This window comes from Mus pahari, chromosome 1 (assembly GCF_900095145.1).
Source record: "Mus pahari chromosome 1, PAHARI_EIJ_v1.1, whole genome shotgun sequence".
In the NCBI taxonomy this organism is placed as follows: domain Eukaryota; kingdom Metazoa; phylum Chordata; class Mammalia; order Rodentia; family Muridae; genus Mus; species Mus pahari.
This window is the reverse complement of record NC_034590.1, coordinates 87868944-87886317: the sequence shown is the minus strand read 5'-3', so window position 1 is coordinate 87886317 and position 17374 is coordinate 87868944. Positions and strand designations below refer to the sequence as shown.

The 17374-nt window shown below is 38.9% G+C and overlaps 1 protein-coding gene across 4 annotated transcripts in view; it reads left to right on the top strand.

Moving 5' to 3' along the window:
- Nucleotides 1–17374, top strand: part of Smg1 (SMG1 nonsense mediated mRNA decay associated PI3K related kinase) — a 110437-nt gene that overhangs the window by 54086 nt on the left and 38977 nt on the right. For all 4 annotated transcript variants that reach the window (XM_021193999.2, XM_029538497.1, XM_029538502.1 and 1 more), the window contains 13 exons: nt 1537–1677; nt 2146–2345; nt 2819–3015; nt 3172–3336; nt 3901–4055; nt 4912–5054; nt 5221–5422; nt 6764–6873; nt 8364–8511; nt 8738–8897; nt 10229–10349; nt 14129–14377; nt 15470–15754. In XM_021193999.2, coding sequence (XP_021049658.1) covers nt 1537–1677; nt 2146–2345; nt 2819–3015; nt 3172–3336; nt 3901–4055; nt 4912–5054; nt 5221–5422; nt 6764–6873; nt 8364–8511; nt 8738–8897; nt 10229–10349; nt 14129–14377; nt 15470–15754 — 2276 coding nt within the window. The remainder of the gene's footprint in view (nt 1–1536; nt 1678–2145; nt 2346–2818; nt 3016–3171; nt 3337–3900; nt 4056–4911; nt 5055–5220; nt 5423–6763; nt 6874–8363; nt 8512–8737; nt 8898–10228; nt 10350–14128; nt 14378–15469; nt 15755–17374) is intronic.

Genomic DNA, 17374 nt, shown 5'->3' with positions numbered 1-17374 from the left:
CTGGCCTTGAACTCAGAAATTCACCTGCCTCTGCCTCCCAAGTGCTGGGATTAAAGGCGTGTGCCACCACGCCCTGCTCCTTTCTTTCTTTTTTTAAGATTCATTTATTTTATATACATGAGTATACTGTAGCTGTCTTCAGACATACCAGAAAGGGCATCAGATCTCATTACAGATGGTTGTGAGCCCTCGTGTTTGCTGGGAATTGACCTCATGACTTCTCTTAACCGCTGAGCCATATCTCCAGCCCCCATCATATGTTTTTGAGCTGCCTTGTGGGTACTAGAAACCAAACCCACCTCCTCTGCAGATCAAGAAGTACCGTTAGTAACTGAGTCTAACCCCATTATCTAGCTATCTAGCTAGCTAGCTTTTGATTAAGCTGATTTTGGGAACATTTGTTTCATTTTTGATGGGTTTCAGTTTTCCCAGCGTAGCCTCTAACTTCTTGTGTAGCCAAGGAGAATCCTAAACTGCCTACTACTACTTTTTTTTTTTTCACTTAGTTCCTACTACTTCTTTTTCTTTCCTTCCTTCAGAGTGCTGGGATTACAAGTATGCATCACAGTGTTCAGTTTGTTGGCAAACCTAGAGCTTTGTATTTATTGGGCAAGGATTCCACTCAGCGGGCACCCTTTTCCTTATTTATTTATTTATTTATTTATTTATTTATTTATTTATTTATTGAAGGCCTATGTATGTATGTATGTATGTATTTATGTATGTATGTATTTATGGAAGGTCTAGGTTTGTAGTCCAGGCTGTTCTTGAACTCAAGATCTTTCTGCCCTCCAAGTTCTAGTATTATAGATGTGTACTAGAAGTCTTTTTTTTTTTTTTTTTGGTTTTTCGAGACAGGGTTTCTCTGGGTAGCCCTGGCTGTCCTGGAACTCACTCTGTAGACCAGGCTGGCCTCGAACTCAGAAATCCGCCTGCCTTTGCCTCCCAAGTGCTGGGATTAAAGGCATGTGCCACCACGCCCGGCTAGAAGTCTTTTTAAAAATAGATTTTACTTAATGTATGTGCAAGCCTGGGTTTGTGTGCATATATGTGTATTTGTCCCCTGGTGTTGGAGTCCCGGGATCTGGAGTTATGGGCAGTTGTGAGCCCCTGTGTCGGTACTGGGAACTGAACTTCCCTGGAAGAGCACCAAGAGCCGCCAATACTCTTAACATTGAGCCTTCTCTTTAGCCCTCTGTACCAACAATTTGAGATTCTAAAATTACGACATTATAATCCCCTCCTGTGTATGTGCATTTTGTCTTTAGAGATAGATTCTTACTACATAATCTTAACTATGTCTTGAATCTGCTTTACAGACCAGGCTGACCTTGAACTCCAGAATCTACATGCCTCTGTCTCCTGAATACTAGGATTAAATACATGGACCACCATGCCTGGTGTCCTCTACTCCATTTTTAAGCCTTGGTTTTGTTTGTGCTTTTAGTGATGTACAGTAGTATCTCATTAATAGAGTCTGCTACCCTTTCTCCTAAAACATGTTAAATGATAATAATGACTGTTTTCTGTTAACAGCAATAACAATCACACAGAGATTCAGGAGATTTCTCTAGCATTGAGAAGCCACATGAGTAAAGCACCAAGTAACACGTTCCACCCTCAGGACTTTTCAGATGTCATTAGTTTCATTTTGTATGGAAACTCTCACCGAACAGGGTAAGACTCTTTCATTAGAAAAAGGTACTTCTCTTAAAAAGACTAGGATGATAATTACACCCAGATTTGAGAAAATATTATCCAAGGTGCCAAATTTGAAGGCAATATTTTTTTGCTAGCTCACTTTGGTTTTCATCAGGTGTAGAGAGAGTACTGCTTTGAAGATGGTATTTTTATCAACAAAAATGGGCTGTGACATTCACTGATGATTGACAGTTGACTGATCTGATTATCATGAATCCATTGGAGGGAGGGTTGGAGGTGATGATATTGTCAAAATGTTCAGTTATAGTAGATGAAATGTTACCTGGCAGCCAAATTGTAATGAGCTGTGCACCCCAGCCTATTCTATGATGCAGTTTTCTTTTGGAATGAAAAATTGGTCCTTATTTCCATGTACCTTGCACTTGTTTTGATTATTAAAATGAAGTTGTCATTGTCTGTTACATATGAAACTACTTTTCCCAGGAAGGACAATTGGTTAGAAAGATTGTTCTATAGCTGCCAGAGGCTGGATAAGCGTGACCAATCCACAATTCCCCGCAATCTTCTAAAGACAGATGCTGTCCTTTGGCAGTGGGCTATTTGGGAAGCTGCGCAGTTTACTGTTCTTTCAAAGTTGCGAACCCCATTGGGCAGAGCTCAGGACACATTCCAGACAATTGAAGGTAACCAACAACTTAGCATTCTTCAAAATTTGTGATGCAGATGGCTTTCTAGGTCTTTAACTTTAGAAACCTTTGCTTTCTTATACTGATAGAGATTTCAGAGGTTTTTTTTTTGTTTTTTTTTTCTTTAATGTTGAATAATTTCTAGATTTCTTTCTTTCTTTTTTTTTTTTTTTTGGTTTTTCAAGACATGGTTTCTCTATAGCCCTGGCTGTCCTGGAACTCACTTTGTAGACCAGGCTGGCCTCAAACTCAATTTCTAGATCTTTTAAGATAAGGTCTGTTAGTTATGTGCACATCTGCTTTTGTTCAAAAGCTTAGGAGATTACATGGACAAATGTTTTCCTCAGAAAGTGAGAGATTTTTAGTTTTTGCTTTTTGCTTTAAATTGATGAATATATAAATAGGATATCTGGTAATTTGATTTACTAAGAGTTTTCTCTGATTCAGAATGATGCTGTTTTTGTTTTCAGGTATCATTAGAAGTCTTGCAGCCCACACACTAAACCCTGACCAGGATGTTAGTCAGTGGACCACTGCAGATAATGATGAAGGCCATGGAAGCAATCAGCTTAGACTTGTTCTTCTGCTTCAGTATCTGGAGAACCTGGAGAAATTAATGTATAATGCCTATGAGGGATGTGCCAATGCATTAACATCACCTCCCAAGGTTGGTGTTGTGGAATAGTGGTGCTTTGTAATAGATTGTGATACCTGGTGGGGGGGTATGGCTGAGATCACAGGCCATCTGGATTCCGTTTATGTGTATTTAAGGCATCTTCACCATGATTGGAACTAGTCCTGAGTCCTTTTCTTTTTTTTAAAGGTCATTAGGACTTTTTTCTATACCAATCGACAGACTTGCCAAGACTGGCTTACTCGGATCCGCCTCTCCATCATGAGGGTTGGATTGTTGGCAGGTCAGCCTGCAGTGACAGTGAGGCATGGCTTTGACTTACTTACTGAAATGAAAACAAATAGTCTAACTCAGGTAATGTGCTGTATTTGGGATGCATTTTAACTGATTGTAGGAATTTGAGTTTGGTCTCTGATGGAGTTATATATAGATATCCCCCCTCTGTCTGTCTGTTTTTCTCTGCCTCTCCCTCTCCCCCTCCCCCAATATAGATATCTGTAGATAAGTTTACTTTAGTTCTTTTTCTAGGCTTTATTCAGTATCTTACAAAACTGGTGACTTTTCCATTACAAACTTTACTTCCCATTACTTCCCCATTACTGACCATAAAATTTACTTAAGTTTTCTACACAGAACATGTTAAAAATATGAACGTCTTATTCCTAAAGACTGGGACTTTAGGAATAGTAAGTAAGGAATTTGTCTGTGGAATACATTATAATGTGTGGGAAAGTTCTTTAATTATAATTAGGTTCAGAATAGATGTTTTGTGATGATTCTTAAGCTATCTAAGCTAAATATTGTGAAACTGATTGTTAAATTTATATAGATTGTGGCCAGATCTTGTAAGTTCCGTAGAGAATTGAATTTCCGTGGTATCTAGAGGTCTGTGATTAATCTTTTGCCTGCTGTTTCCAGGGGAGTGAATTGGAAGTAACTATCATGATGGTGGTAGAAGCACTGTGTGAGCTCCATTGTCCTGAAGCTATACAGGGAATTGCTGTCTGGTCATCTTCAGCTGTTGGTAAAAACCTTCTCTGGATTAACTCAGTGGCCCAGCAGGCTGAAGGGAGGTAAGTTAGAAGGAAAGAAATAAGTAATAGTATTTTTTATGTCCAAATTCTTTGTATTGTATAATATTGAAAATGGCTTTGTCTACTTTGAGCATTGTACTGTAATCACTTAAGAAGGAGGCATCTTTCATTTGGTTTTTGATTAGCAGCCATGTATGAATGTCTCATTTAAGTTACAGGTTATGAGAAATCATACTGGAAAGCAAGGTCTTTCAGCTTCATAAATAGTTTTAACATGATTTTTGATTGAAAACCTTCCATATTCGACTCTGGTGTGGTATTGTGTGTTGCTGGAGTGTTTGCTCACAATTTTGTGGATTGATTACATGTACAGATTGATTCAGTTTTGACTGAAGGGCATACCTCATACATTTAAATAGTTTTTAGAAATTTTTAGAGAGAAACAACCACTTAAATTTGGAAGAATAAATTACCTGGTGTCTGCAGGTTTTGGTGTGCCTATAAAGCTCCATTTGTTATGTGGGCAGTGTCTTCCTCTGCTACAGAAACAGCAGTATACCTATGGAGCTGCACAGCTTTTCTACACAACAGTATTTTAAAGCATCTTGCTGTGGTAAATATTCCACAATCTGATTTTTCTTAATTGATACTGCTACATATTTGTGAATATAAGATAATTTGACATACTTTATTTGTGGAAATCAAAAGTTGTTATTGATCGTTTCCACTAGTTGTTCTATAATGTCTTGGTGTGAGACAGATCTAATCTCCTCCAAATAACTGACTTATTGTCTTGCAATTCATTTAATTCATTTTCTCGTCATTAATTCTTTTAGGATTGAGATACATTTGAGTAATTTTTTCAAGAAATAAGGCTTCTATATTTGCATTTAAGGTTTGAAAAGGCCTCTGTGGAGTACCAGGAGCACCTGTGTGCCATGACAGGTGTTGATTGCTGCATCTCCAGCTTTGACAAATCTGTCCTCACGTTGGCCAATGCTGGACGTAACAGTGCCAGCCCCAAACACTCTCTAAATGGTGAGCATTCAGTGTTTACATTTAAAATATGCCAAAGCTACCGTTCATTTGTGCAGGTAAACTTCCAGGAGTGTACCTTCTTTTCGTGGTATATTAACAGTTCTCAATTTTGTCTTTTTTTTTTTTTTTTTTTTTTTTTTAAAAAAAAAAAACCAAACCCTTTCAGGTGATTCTAGAAAAACTGTTCTATCCAAATCAATTGACTCTTCCCCTGAAGTTATCAACTACCTAGGAAATAAGGCATGTGAGTGCTACATCTCTATTGCTGACTGGGCTGCTGTGCAGGAGTGGCAGAGCGCAGTCCATGACCTGAAGAAGAATGCCACCAGCACCTCACTCAATCTGAAAGCTGATTTCAACTATATCAAGTAAGGGCTGCATTGGCCAGTTATGGGTCTGTGTTGTCTGCCCTGTCAATAAGTAGCCTTCTTCAGTGGTGAGAAATACCAAAGTTGGTTATATTTATAACAGGAAGCTAACAGACAAGGAAGAAATCTGCTTAGTGGGAAAATAGAATCATTATACTTAAAAAGGCAATTCTTTTGAGAGGCTCACACCGGACTGCTGTGTTTCTGAAGACATAGGGCAAAGCTCATCATAGTTGGCTTGCTGTCATCGTCCTGAAAACTGAAAAGAGTCTGTGTAGCAGGACAAAACACCGTTTTTAGCTCTTCAAAATGGAGATCGAAGAGACAGGAGAAAACACCTTGACAAAACATTAAGAAGACTTACCTTTTCTATGTCTCAAGGAAAGGAGTTAGTCATCGATAGTTTAGGATAGCTGTGGTAGATTGGAGTTAGGGCATCTCACTGTCTCACTTGAGATACAGCTGGTTATACTGGTGTAGGTTGGAGCAGGAGTTCGTTAAGGCAGGCGAGAACATTTCCATTGCTGTCTTTAGACCTAGTGATAAGAGGGACCAGTGAGAGAGGCAGATAAGGAGAGCATGGGAGTTGGGGTAGGCTGGGGGTAGGTGAATGTAGGCAGTAATCTCAGCGCTTGAGAGGTAGAGTCAGGACTTTCATCCTTAGTTGTATAAGTGAGTTCCAGAGCAATGGAGAGCTTGTCTTACAGGAGATAGAAGAGAGAGATTGAGAACATAAATCTTCCTTATCTGTGGGAGGACAGTGGAGTAGTGAGGAGCTTAGTATGACTGAGGTATCTCATTTTGGCATTGGAGCACCAGGGCCATAGGAAATGGCTGCAAATAAGAAAACAGAAATTTGGAATTCTTTCGGGGAGGGTAAATGAGTCTCATAAAAAACAGGATCTCAGTGAAGGAGTCAGGGCTAAGGTACAAAACTTAGATAGGAGACTTAATAGGAAAAGAGTATAGGCTCTTGGTGGGGAGAGAGGCCAGCTGGCTGGATGCAGTGGCTTGGAGAGAGCAAGGATTGAAGACATATTGTAGAGTGTACTGCCAGTGTATTAACAGGCACCCGGCTCACTCACTACAGAAAGATGGAGACAAAGGGCGAGCAAGCCCAACTGGTTGTCATAGCTAGGACCATGTTTTCCTGTTTTCCCGTCATTGCAGCTGTAGTGTTACTGAGGTCATGGGAGCCACATCAAGATAAATTGGTGCTTTGCTTGTAAATTCCATTTCTCTAGATGGCTGCTTCCTTCCAGTGCTTGTTCTCCCTGCAGCCCCCAATGGTTATACAAGCTGGTAAGGCCTAACACAAACTGATGGGTATTTTAATTACAGGTCACTAAGCAGCTTCGAGTCTGGAGAGTTTGTTGAGTGCATTGAGCAGTTGGAATTATTACCAGGAGAAAATATTAATCTGCTTGCTGGAGGGTCAAAAGAAAAAATAGGTATTTGAGAATGGCTTTAATTTTTTTTTTCATTACAAGATTATTCATTATCTTGCCCTTGGAAATCGGTAAACTTCTGTCTGTTTATTTGGAGTCCTAGACTATTGCAAGTTTCTGTATATTTATTTGGAGACCTAAACTATGCAAAGAAATAGAAGTAGGGTCTTGCTAGTAATAGTTGATAAAGCAAATGAAAAATGACTCAGAACTAAACTAGAAGGATGTGATATTGATACTTTGAGATGAATGTAGACATTTAGCTTGACAAAGTACAAAGCAATGTTTTGGCTGCAGTTTTCATCTTGATGAGCACACTGCACACTGCTTTGTGACATTCGAACGTCTGCTGTGTTTTTGAGGTTTGCCCCTTGGAGAGTAGGCTGCATTGTGTAAAGCTCTCAAGTACCTCTGGAGAGCTACACAAACTCACCAGGATCATTCTTGACATGTGTATAACTGAAAAGGCAGTTTCCCCCTTGACTTAATGTGTCAGTTTTATTTCCATGTAATTAACCTCTTGTTTACATTTTTGAAAAAACATTCAATTTTAAGAATGAGAGAAAAATTTATTTTAAAACTAATTTTCCTTTCTGAAATTTTGGTGTGTGTGTGTATCTCTGTGTCTGTTCCCTTGGAACTCAGTATGTCGACTTTGCCTGAATTCATGAGATCCTCTTTACCTCTGCCTCCTGAGTGCTGAGCTCCACTGTTCCTGGTGGTTTTGGTTTCTTAATAGGAGGTGCTAAATTAGTGGGTTGGCTTGTTTAAAGAGTATTCATCTCTGAACTTAATTTCAAGTCTATAATAATTATAGTTTACTTGTTTTAGAATTATTTTAGTTTTTCTGGTGTAAATGCATTTGGTGCACTTAGTTAAGGATATACAAATAAGTTTGAGATTTAGGAGCTTGCTCAGTCACTAAAATGCTTATCACACAAGCATGAAGAGCTGAGTATAGGATCTGTGTCAAAAAGCTTTGTATGGTTGGATATGCTTGTAATCCCAGTGAAAGCAGGTATAGTAGGGTGGCCAGTAAGAGACTGTCTCAAAACAAACAAAGATGGATAATACTCAAGGAAGATTACCAGAGGTTGACCTCTGGCCTCCAGATGCACACACAGCGCACACAACTAAATAAGTAAAAAAATGAGTTAAATTTCATGAACGAAAGTGGAGGAAAATTCACTGAAATGGTTAAATCCTTTTTAGAATCAAGTTTTAGTCTATTTTTGAGCAAAGTATGGATATAAAAAGAAGGGTGAAAATAGGTTGCTTGCTAGTGTTTGCGCTTTTAAGGGCAGGTAATTCTTAGAGACAGGAAGTATAATTTTATGTTAAATAGTACTATATATTTTGTGATATGAAATGCTTTATGTTTAACTACCTAAATTTAATGAAAGGAAGCTTTCATTAATGATAATTAAGTATTGCTAGAATATATTAAATACTTTTGTACATTAGGATCAAATTAATTTATCTAACTTGTTTAGATATGAAAAAGCTGCTTCCTAACATGCTAAGCCCAGACCCACGGGAGCTTCAGAAATCCATTGAAGTCCAACTGTTGAGAAGCTCAGTCTTCCTGGCAACTGCTTTAAACCATGTGGAACAAGATCAGAAATGGCAGTCCTTAACCGAGTGAGTCTCTAGTGTACATTGACTGCAAGGGATGCTGTGATTGGAACTATAGATGTGCAGAAACCCCTACATGTAAATGTCTTACTTTGCTCACAGGCTTATAGAGCAGGCTGCTTTTTCTTTCTATGACCCCTGATTTTTGTTGCCAAATGATAATGCCTTAGTGACTTGATGTTAATGACTACAAGCTGAAGAATGTTAATTGACAGCAAATACATTCTTTCAGAAATGTGGTAAAGTACTTGAAGCAAACCTCGCGCATTGCTATTGGACCACTAAGATTGTCTACTCTAACGGTGTCACAGTCCTTGCCAGTACTGAGTACCCTTCAGCTGTACTGCTCATCTGCCCTCGAGAACACAGTGTCTAATAGACTTTCAACAGAGGTATGTTGATTATTTGTTGTTTGTTTTGTTTTTGCTTTTTCCTTACTTACATTTTTAAAAAAATTAGTTTATGTCTATGAATGTTTTGCCTGCATGCATGTCTGTGTACCACTTACATGTTTGGTGCCTTTAGAAACTGGAACCAGGGCATTGGATGGATCCCTTAGGATTTGAGTTACAGATGGGTGTGAGCCACCATGGGAGTGCTGGGAATTTAACATGGGTCTTCTGAAAGCAACAAGTGCTTTTAACCACTGAGCCATCTTTCCATCCTTGAAGTGTATTTTTGTAAGCATTTTCTGTGAGTATTAATAAGATAGTATAGATCAAAATCTTCATTTTCTCAGTTTTTAAAGTAGAATTTATAATTGAATAAACTGGTGAAGTCAGAAGTCTAAAATATATTTCTAGACAGATTTTCTTTTTTTCTATTTTAGAATAATTTTTATTTTATGTACATTAGTGTCTTGTCTGCATGTGTGTCTGTATTGAGGATGTTTGATCCTTGAATTACAGACAGTTGTAAGTCGCCATGTGAGTGCTGGGAATTGAACTTGGGGCCACTGGAAAAGCAGCCAGTCCCTTCAACCACTGAGTCATCTCTCCTGCTCCTCTAGGCAGATTTTCATTTTGGTAGTATAGAGCAGACAGAAGAACCTGAGGTTTTGACCTTTTGGTTTTTCTTATAGGTAAATTTTGGATTTGACTCTAAATAGAGTAAGCTTCAACCAAAGAGAAAACCTTTGCAAAGGAGTTGCAATCTTGGAAAATTATAGAATCAGTAGTTTAATGCTTTTTCTCTTATAATACACAGATGTTTTTACAAATGTACTTTATTTAGTAAATATACTGACAAATTGTACTTAATATCCTGGATTTATTTAATAAAACAAAGGTTTTCTGTTTGGGTATGGCTTAGATTCTTTTTTAATGCTTTAATTTTATACCATGACCAAGACAGCTTATGAAAGAAAGTATTTGATTTGGACCTTATAGTTTCAGAGGGTTAGAGTTCTTGATAACAGACTGTAGGCATGACTGCTGAGACCATAGGTTTTGATTTCCAAGTTGGAGGCAGAGTGAATGAGAGACACTGAATGTTGAAACCTCAAACCCTACCCTCATTAACTCTATTCCTTCAACAAGACCATATTGCCTTATCCTTCCCAAACAGTTCTACCAGTTGGGACCAAGAATTCAAATGTATAAACCACAGGTTGCAAGAGACATGCTGGAAGGTTGTAGGAAAGTTGGAATAGATCTAAAGGCTGTAGTCTATCCTGAGCTTATTAGGTGAGATTGTTTTACACAAGTGTTTGTCTTTCTGGCAGGACTGTCTTATCCCACTCTTTAGTGATGCTCTTCGCTCATGTAAGCAACATGATGTGCGGCCATGGATGCAGGCACTGAGATATACCATGTACCAGAATCAACTGTTAGAGAAAATTAAAGGTAACATATTCTCCCTTTCCCTTCTCTCCCCTCCTCCTCCTTATTATCATCTTTTGCACCAACCCTTTATGGAACTTACTGTGTAGATCAGGCTGGCTTCAAACTCTGCCTTTCAAGTACTGGGATTAAAGGCACATGCTACTTCTTGGCCTGATTTTCTTTTTCTTACAGTTAACTTCACTGAGATGTAGATTACACAAATTTAAGTGTCAGTTTGAGTGTTTTCCCATCTTCCTCTGTGTACCCAGAAAAGCCTGTGTCTCTTACTACTGCCCCATCTCGGGCAGTTGATGATTTGCTTTCTGTTACTGTAAATTAGATTTATCTTTGCTATGTCTTTACATAAATGGAATTGTACTGCATGCTACTATATTTGGTGTCTCTAGCTTACATGATATTTTAAAGGTTTTTCCATGTTAACTTGTTAGTCAAGTGGACCTTCTTTATTGTCCAGTAGTATTCCACTGTATGAATGTGCCACCATTGGTGTATTTTTCCATTCTCTGGTATGAGTTTGTTTTCAGTTTTTCTAGTTGGGTAGCTAAGCATGAAGCTGCTATGAACATTTGTATTTATTTTTCTTGTTGCTTCAGCTAAAACCTGACAATAAACTTAAGGAAAGAAGGGTTTATGTTGGTTCAAAGTCCAAGGTACAGTTCATCATGATAGGGAAATCATGGAGACAGAAATGCACAGTAGCTGGTCACATCTGCCACCAGGAAGCAGAGATAAGTGCTAACGCTTAGTTTGCTTTCTCCTTTTTGCTCCCATAGACACTGTAGTGCCTACACTGTTTTTTGGGGTGAGTTTTCCCATCTTAAAAGCTAAACCTTTTTGGAAACACCTTCACAGATGCATTCAGAGGTCTATTTCTGTAGTGATTCCAAATCCTGTCAAGTTGACAGGACAAACTGTTACTATAGTCATGTTCAATACCACAGTCAAATCTTGGGGCTATGTTGAAGCTCTTGAGTTGAAGTATAGGAGTGAGATTGTTGCATTATTGGTTTCTACTTTGTAAATAATTCAGTATTTCTTAGCTAGTTATGCCTTTTTTATGTTTTTTAGTATTTATTCCAGTTTTTCTCTTATTCCTTTTTTGTAGTCACTGGAGGAGGTATAATTTTAGTTCATGATTTTAGTTTGTATTTCTCTGGTGCTAGTGCATTTCCTCATTTTCTTTGCAGATATTATTGTGTGCTTTATGTTTCAAATGTCTCTTGACATCTTTTGCCTGCTTTTCTTTTTTACTGGGGGAGGAGGCAAGATCTATCTTCCTGTAGCGCTAACACTTGTTGTTCAGGCCAGGCTGGCCTTGACCTCACAGATACTTGCCCGTCTTTGCCCCTGAATGTTGGAATTACAGGTATGACCACCCTGCCTGGCCTTTTCTCTATTTTTGGCAGGGTCTCACTGTGTAGCTCTGGTTATCTTTGAATCAAAAGTAGACCAGGCTGTCCTTGAACTCAGAGATCCAGTGCTCAGATTAAATGTGTATGCCACCATGTCTAGCATCTTTTGCTCATTTTAAATGAAGTAATAAGGCTTGTTTATGTGTTCTATGTACAAGTTCTTTAGCATTTAATATGTGCTACAAGGATTTTCAAATGCTTCAAATGAAAAATATTAGAGAATGAGTATGCAAATTTTGTCTTTTTTTTTAAGGAAAGTATCTCTTTTTTATGAATTATTATTATTTTTTTAAAGATTTATTTATTTATTATATGTAAGTACACTGTAGCTGTCTTCAGACGCTCCAGAAGGGGGCGTTAGATCTTGTTACGGATAGTTATGAGCCACCATGTGGTTGCTGGGATTTGAACTCCGGACCTTCGGGAGAGCAGTCAGGTGCTCTTACCCACTGAGCCATCTCACCAGCCCCCGGAAAGTATCTCTTTTATTGCCATAGATAGTACCTTGCCTCAGTTCTATACTTTTAGTTGATTAAATGGTGACTAAAGTTACTGAATAAATCTTAAGTATTGTTAAGTAAATCCACTTCCAAATTAGGCCTTGGATTACAAGACAGTTATTGGCATCTGCCTAAGATAGCCTCTGACTGGGTTTAAAACACTGGTTCAGCATTTGCACATTGAGGGCCCTTAGCCTGAAGCATTTCTGAGTTGCTTTCCTTGTAATTTATGTGAGAATTATCCCATTTTTGAGGCGAGATATATAGAAGCCTTAGCACAGGATGGAGGCATATACAGGGTTGAAAATACCACCATGTCTGTTCCTTGCCATATGAAACATTGGAAAGTCTATAATTTAACATTTTGATATACTTCATTCCCAATCAGTTATATTCATTAGACACAATCTAGAAGTAGTAGTTTGTACCATATACTGTGATTAGTTAGCAGATAATGGCAAGCAAGATGGGCCTTTTGTCTTCATTGTTAAAACCAAGGAGATTTTAGAGTCCAGCAGGGAGAACTGAGCAGTGAATGAATGAACATCACAGTACTGTGCTGCGTGGAAGTACCTATGTAGGCAGCTAAAAGAGCATGCAACAGCGATATCTGATCTGACCGTAGGAATTAGCAGAAAACTTGTGGAGGAAGTAATAACAATTAGTCTGAAATTTGAGGGTAGAAATGAGAAGAAAGGAGGGGTGCATTACTTAGGTAGGATATGAAGGTTAGAGACCGTATAAACAAATTCTTAGGTGACTCAATTTACCTGACAGAGAGTAGAGCTGCGTGAGATTTTGGTGGGAGGTCAGTCAGCGTAAGGCATCAGTGGAAACTCCTCATTTCAAGGGGCAGTGGAAAGAAAAGGCTCTGGGTTTTTAGGAAAAATTAAGTTCCAGGTTTACTTATGTGTAATCATGTCAGTTGAAAGTTGTCTTGTGGATTAGAATAGGGTAAGCATGAAGCAAAGGGACCAGCTTTCTGCTGCTAAGTAAGGCACTTAGCAATGACATTAAGGAGGGAAAAAGAAAAAGCAAATTATTTGTAAAAGTTGAAAGTCAATTCTAATTTAATTGCCAAGCAACTGCTCAGGCTGTGGGCTTTTCTTTGAGAAAAGGTAAACAGAAAAAGGGTGCAGTTTTAACAAGCAACAGGGAATCTACTTAACACAGGTTCCAAAGCCTTTAGAATGTAGGTGTTCACTTGGCAGGTAGGACTCTGCTCTCTGTTGGGCTACACGTTTAGGAATCATAGTATTGATACGGCTTTAAAGCCACAGGATAGATGCCTTGTCCAGGGGGTCAATGAAAGGGAAGGGGTCTTTGACTTCTTTGACCTTTATTTATTCTTTTTCCTGCTGTTTGGCTAAGATTCTCCATTTCCTCTACCCCCTCCCCTCCCCCGTCCTTCCTTTTAAATGTACCATGCTCACCATTAAAAAATTTTTTTTTTTATCTTATGTATATGAGTGTTTGCCTGCATTTGTATATGTATACCACATGTGCCTAGAGGCCAGACCTGGAACTGGCATTACAGGCAGTTGTGAACCATCCTGTGGGTGCTGGGAATACAACTGCCCCTGCAAGAGCAGTAGCAAATGTTTTCAACTGACAAGCTGTCTCTCCAGGCTCTGATGGAGGCTCTTTTCTGACAATCCCAATGTTACAAGGTTAATTTCTTGTAGAGAATGATTTTCTCTTTGCTGCTGTACTTAGTTTGTTTCTTCATTTAAACACTGTTCTATGCTAAGCACTGTGCTAGCTGTTGGGGTTTGAGGGTTAAGAGATGGTGAAGAAGAATTTGCTTCAGGAACACTGCCTGGAGTTAAGTGAGTTGGGAACTAATGAAACATTTTCTTCTTTCCAGAACAAACAGTACCAATTAGAAGCCATCTCATGGAATTAGGTCTAACAGCAGCAAAATTTGCTAGAAAACGGGGGAACGTGTCACTGGCAACAAGACTGCTGGCACAGTGCAGTGAGGTTCAGCTGGGAAAGACAACCACTGCCCAGGACTTAGTCCAGCATTTTAAAAAACTATCCACTCAAGGTGAAGTGGATGAAAAATGGGGCCCTGAGCTTGATATTGAAAAAACCAAATTGTTATATACCGCAGGTTAGTAAACTGTATGCATGCTTCTGTGTGTGGTATAAAGAAATACTTTAGAAAAAGATTATTTCCAGATTTTGTAGGACATTGTTTATGGCATGCCGGTGTTTTATAATTGATACTTGAGTTTCTAAAATATGTAAGTTTAATAAAGTGCCCTTCAGTAAGACATGTTTTCAAAAATCCTTGATTGTTCCTGGATTCCATTGTTTCCTTTTGGGAAATGTGGTGTGCCTACTTATTGTCTTTGTAGGAGCCGTGCCTACATTAAGTTCAGTTCATGTGTGTGAACATGTATGTGTGTGGACCAAAGGTTGACAGTGGATGTCCTTGATTGTTATCCTCATATTACAGAGGCAGGAATTTTTTTTCGCTTGAACCCATATCCATTCTCAGAGAGTGCTGGGGTTACAGGCAATCTGTCAAGCCCACCCAGCATTTATGGGGATTCAAACTATAGTCCTCAGTGCTTACACAACAAGCATTTAACCCACTGGTCCATTTTCCCAGCTCTTGAATTTTTTTATTGTTACTGTTAACAACTTTTCCTAGCTGGCCTGAAACCCACTATGTCAAGCAGGCTGACTTCTGCTTCCTGAGTGTTGAGATTAAAGACGTGTTACCATGCCTGCCTGACTTTATGATATTCTATTTTATTTTGTCTTAGTTTTTGTCACTTTATTTCTGTTGAGTGCCTCCATGCGTATGTATGTACCACATACATATATGTGCCTGGTATCCCCGAGACCAGAAGGTGCTTCATCCTCTGGAACTAGAGTTGTAGGAAGTTGTTTGTTACTTGTTTTTTCTAGACAGGTTTCTCTGTGTAGCCTTGACTGTACTAGAACTTGTTCTGTAGACCAGACTAGCCTTGAACTTAGAGATCTACCTGCCTCTGCCTCCCAAGACCTGGAATTAAAGGCATGCGCCACCACCTTGAATTTATGTTTTTAAAAACAGAAAAATAAGTAATTACTTCATCTTGAAATAAATTATTTATCATTAAGGTTAAATTATTGGTTTTATCTCTCTCTCTCTCTCTCTCTCTCTCTCTCTCTCTCTCTCTCTCTCTCAAAATATCTCCCTCCCCCCCTGTAGGCCAGTCAACACACGCAATGGAAATGTTGAGTTCTTGTGCTATATCGTTTTGCAAGTCTGCGAAAGCTGAGTATGCTGTGGCTAAGTCAATTCTGACCCTGGCTAAATGGGTCCAGGCAGAATGGAAAGAGATTTCGGGACAGCTGAGGCAGGTGTACAGAGCTCAGCAGCAACAGAATCTTTCAGGGCTTTCTACTTTGTCTAGGAACATACTCACTCTAATAGAGCTACCATCTGCTAATACAGTTGGAGAGGAGCACCCTCGGATTGAGAGTGAGTCTACAGGTATGGCTTCATTCTTTTGTTAGCTTTAAAAATGCCAACTTCATAAATGTAAAATCAGTGCTATGTTAGCTATAATTTGCCACAAAAAGTTCAACTACAAAAAGTTGCCTGGCAGTAACTTATTGTTGTGTGTCTAATCTTTCAGATGCAAGTTGTTGTCCTGACTAGATGGTTTTTTTTAACCTTGTTTCATGAAGGAGTTAATGTCAGGAACAGCAGACATGTAGCAATAGCTTGTATTCCGTTACATATGGTTGCTGGAACATAGAAAGACTCAAGTGTCTTATTCTCTCTGACACTGGCCAAGAAATAGATGGTCGATTCATCTAAACTTTTTTTTTTTTTTTTGAGGAGGGGAAGGTTGTTAGAGATTTAATCCAGGCTCTATCTAGGCATGCTAGTTATAGGTTTATTTATTATCACACATAAAAGGAAAGGGGAAATTTTGAATTGTGTCCCAATAAACACTGTGCCTGTGAAACTGCAGTAAGTCTTTAATCCTTGTTGCTTTGACAGCAGGAGGGCTGTTCCCTGCAGAACTGTGCTCTGGGTAAAGGATCCATGCTTCTATAAATAGAATTTTTTTTTCCCTCAGAAAAGCACCACACCTCTTGTGGGGGTCCAACGGAAAAGCTGTTTTGTTTATAGGGTATCTTCTGCAGGAACGAGCAACTGCTTATAGCTGTATGGAAGTAGATGCTACTCTGCAAACATACTATTTAAATCATTTTCAACACATAAGGGAAGCTACTACCAAGCTCCATCCCCAGTTTGTGGTTTGGTTTGGTTTGGTTTCCCCCTTTTTTTGAGATAGAGTTTCCCTATGTAGATCCACTGGCCTAGAACTTAATATAGGCCAGACTGACCTCAAATTCACAGAGATCCTCCTGCCTCTCTTGCCCAACTACTGGGATTACTGGAATATGCCACCACACCCACTAGCTTTATATTTCTTTTGAGACAATATCTTCCTTCCTACAGAGCCTAGCTGGTCTCACACTCAAAACTTTCCTTCTTGAGTTTCCTAAATGCTGACTTATAGGGGAGGTGGCACTGTCTCCCTTCCCTGCCCCCGCATCCCCCCACCTCCATGTTTGTGTATTTTACTAGTTACAGACTCCGTTGACTCATGCATGCTATGTAGACATTCTATTGACTTATTAATCAGTCTGGGAGATAACTAATCTTTTAACTGACACAGGAGAATACACCTCCTTTTTATGCTGAAGCTTGGGGTTAAATTTTGTTTTTGTTGTCCACTAGTTTTTAAAATTAAGTCTAGTGTGAATGTTAACCAGGTCTTTATATTCATAAGGGATAGGTCTTAAAATCAGTGTATGTCATGGTGTATGAACTCTCTAAACCAGGCAGTTTTCTTTATTTAATATGGAACTAAAGATCTGTCAAGCCTGTGGGTCTCTGTGGTATGCTTATTACCTGTTCATTGTGTCTCCAAATGTTTAAAATGATTGTATTCATGAGGGAATAACCACTCAAAAGCAGGATTTAAGATGTTCTACAGCGGGCTGGTGAGATGGCTCAGTGGGTAAGAGCACCCGACTGCTCTTCCAAAGGTCCGGAGTTCAAATCCCAGCAACCACATGGTGGCTCATAACCATC